Source organism: Corvus brachyrhynchos, unplaced genomic scaffold (assembly GCF_000691975.1).
Source record: "Corvus brachyrhynchos isolate BGI_N302 unplaced genomic scaffold, ASM69197v1 scaffold351, whole genome shotgun sequence".
Classification (NCBI taxonomy): Eukaryota; Metazoa; Chordata; class Aves; order Passeriformes; family Corvidae; genus Corvus; species Corvus brachyrhynchos.
Window position 1 is genome coordinate 175077 of NW_008236203.1, and position 2374 is coordinate 177450.

General features: G+C 56.7%; 1 protein-coding gene across 2 annotated transcripts in view; it reads right to left on the bottom strand.

Moving 5' to 3' along the window:
- LOC103621937 (protein eva-1 homolog C) overlaps window positions 1–2367 on the bottom strand; it is a 9245-nt gene extending 6878 nt beyond the window's left edge. For both annotated transcript variants that reach the window (XM_017741280.1, XM_008640813.2), the window contains exon 1: window positions 2291–2367. In XM_017741280.1, coding sequence (XP_017596769.1) covers window positions 2291–2342 — 52 coding nt within the window. In that variant the 5' untranslated portion in view covers window positions 2343–2367. The remainder of the gene's footprint in view (window positions 1–2290) is intronic.
- Window positions 2368–2374: the final 7 nt, after the last annotated feature.

The window sequence follows — 2374 nt, forward strand, 5'->3', positions numbered from 1 at the left end:
ACAGGAAACAGGGGGACAGCAAAGTGGGACTGTCCTGCCTGGCCTCTCCAAGGGCTTAACATGTAGCATTGCCTCCAGTTGGCATTGGCTGTACTGGGTGGGCAAGGAAGCTGTTTTAGTAACAGCTCTTCAAGCTGCTAGGTGCTCTGAGCAGGCACCAGTTGCTGGAGAAGGCCGAGGAAGCAAGAAAAGCTGACAAAATGTAATGTGTAGGCCCTGAATGAAGCCATTTGTGGTTTTGAGTAAAAAAAAAGCAAAGGGAAAGCATAATTTTGAGGCCTGGGAGATGGGGACAGGGCAACATAGGGCTTCCGAGCATATTACAGACCCCAATCCCCAGCTGTAGGGTCTTTGGAGGAACTTGCACCTCAGCCCCAGGCCAGTGCTGGGCCCCAGGGCAGGACATGTACCCTGTCCCCCAACTCCCTGTGTGTCAAACTCCCCCAAACCAAGACAAGAAGGTGCGAGCACAAGCTCCCTCCCCTTCTGTGCAAACTGGTGCCAGGCTCAGCAGCACAAAGGGCCCCTTTCACCTTCAGTGCTGCCACTAACCCTTTGGCATCTGCAGTCAGCATCCCTCCCTGGGATGTCAGCGGGTGCAGCTGGGAGCTGCCTCCAGCCCGGAGTAAATCTCTCCCTTGGCATTATCCCTTGCAAGCTGGGATGAGCAAGTGGGTGGCCACAGCATCCCAGAAACAAGCCCTCAATTGCTTCTCTGCATGCTGGAGGAGAAAGGAAAGGAGAGGTAGAGGAGGGTAGATGGCAGTAGACAAAGTATTCTAGCCAGGTCAAAGCTCCAGTGCAATGCAAAGATGCTCTTTGAATGGCACGGTGCTGGACCAGCCCCTTGGGGTGCGGTGCCCACAAAGAGGGGGCAGGACAAACCCTGTCCTGTCCCTCTCCTCTGGTTGCCCCGTATTACTGGATGCTGGGGGCTGTGAGGGGCACAGGACCCTGCCCAGGCTGCCAGCCCCCATCCCCTTCCTCTGCATCTGCTGCAGCAGCCCCACAGCTGCAGCACCAGCCCCACACCTGGCAGCAGTCAGGCTCTCCTGAAGGTTTCAGAGCCACCCCAGCCTTGACTTCTTCCTGGCACTGACTCCAATTCCACCTGCCCATACCCGACACTGCTGGATGTAGGGCTGCTTAAACCCCCCACTGCTGGGCAGCCCTGGATGCAGAGGGCTCAGCCAAATCCTGGGGATGGTGGGGAACTCAGGGGAGAAATATGAGAAGAAATGGGTTTCCCCAAATCCAGCCTTGAGGCAGGCACCCTGTTCTGCTGTCATGCCAGCTGGCAGCACCAGTGGTTTGTATTTTAAAACTGAGGCTTGAACACTGCAGTGGGGGCTGAGGTTTCTTCATCACACTATTTTGGGCCAGTGAGCAGTTGTGAAGATGTTTTTTTGGGTGGAGCCATGTTGAGGAGGCTGTAGGCAGACTTTGTGAGTGATTTGTGCCAGTACAGCTGACTCAGTCTCCGGTGCTGTGGTTGTGCCGTTAGCTCTGCCCAGATGAAATCACATCCTCCTCACCGCAGCCTGCCCTGCAGCATCGCGCTTTCACCCACCTGGGCCCGGCTGAGCAGAGGGAAGGTGTGCATGGCTGTTCCCAGATGATCCCTGGGGAACGGCTGGTGCCCAGCCTGCCTGCACCTGTCCTGTCTGTTCAAAGAGCTGGGGCACAAGGGATCCCAAATTTCTGCCTTGTCTACATCTATAAGGCTCACCAGCATGGCCCTGGGTAGAGCCTCTGACCCTTGCCGTGTCTCGTGGCAGGGAATCTTGCAGCACCCCTACTCACGAGTGGCACTAGCTGGGGCACAGCCACCACCTCCATCCAGGCACCAGGTACAGCTTCAGCCCAACTCTTCCCTCCCCTTCTCAGAACAGGGAAGGCTGGCAGGGCAGCCCTGGGTATTCCTTCAGCTCTACACACTGCCCAGCACCGAGGACATGAGTGTTGTGGCTGGGGGGTGCTCAGCAAAGCTCAGGAACTGGCTTGATATTTGTTTCTTTACTTTTCTGTCTCCAAACTGTCCATGGGAGCACAGCAGAGCTGGGGAGCCACTCTTACGCACACCAGGGCTGTGGGATGTGTGCGGTGTGTTTTCGAAGAACAGCCCTGTGTGGGGATAAAGAAATCCCAAAGTTTTGGGGAAACTCACTCTGGCCTGCCATGGTTTATACCTCACTTGTCCCTACCCCACCAGCCTGCTGTCACTTCACCCTCCCATCATACCGGTGCAGTCCTCAGCATCCCCCACCTCCCTGCCTTCACCCTGACTCACCGGACAGCTCCGGGCTGGCCTCCAGACGCACAGTGAAGCAGAGGAAGACCATGGTTACTGCTGGCCGGCCCAGTACCGGCATGC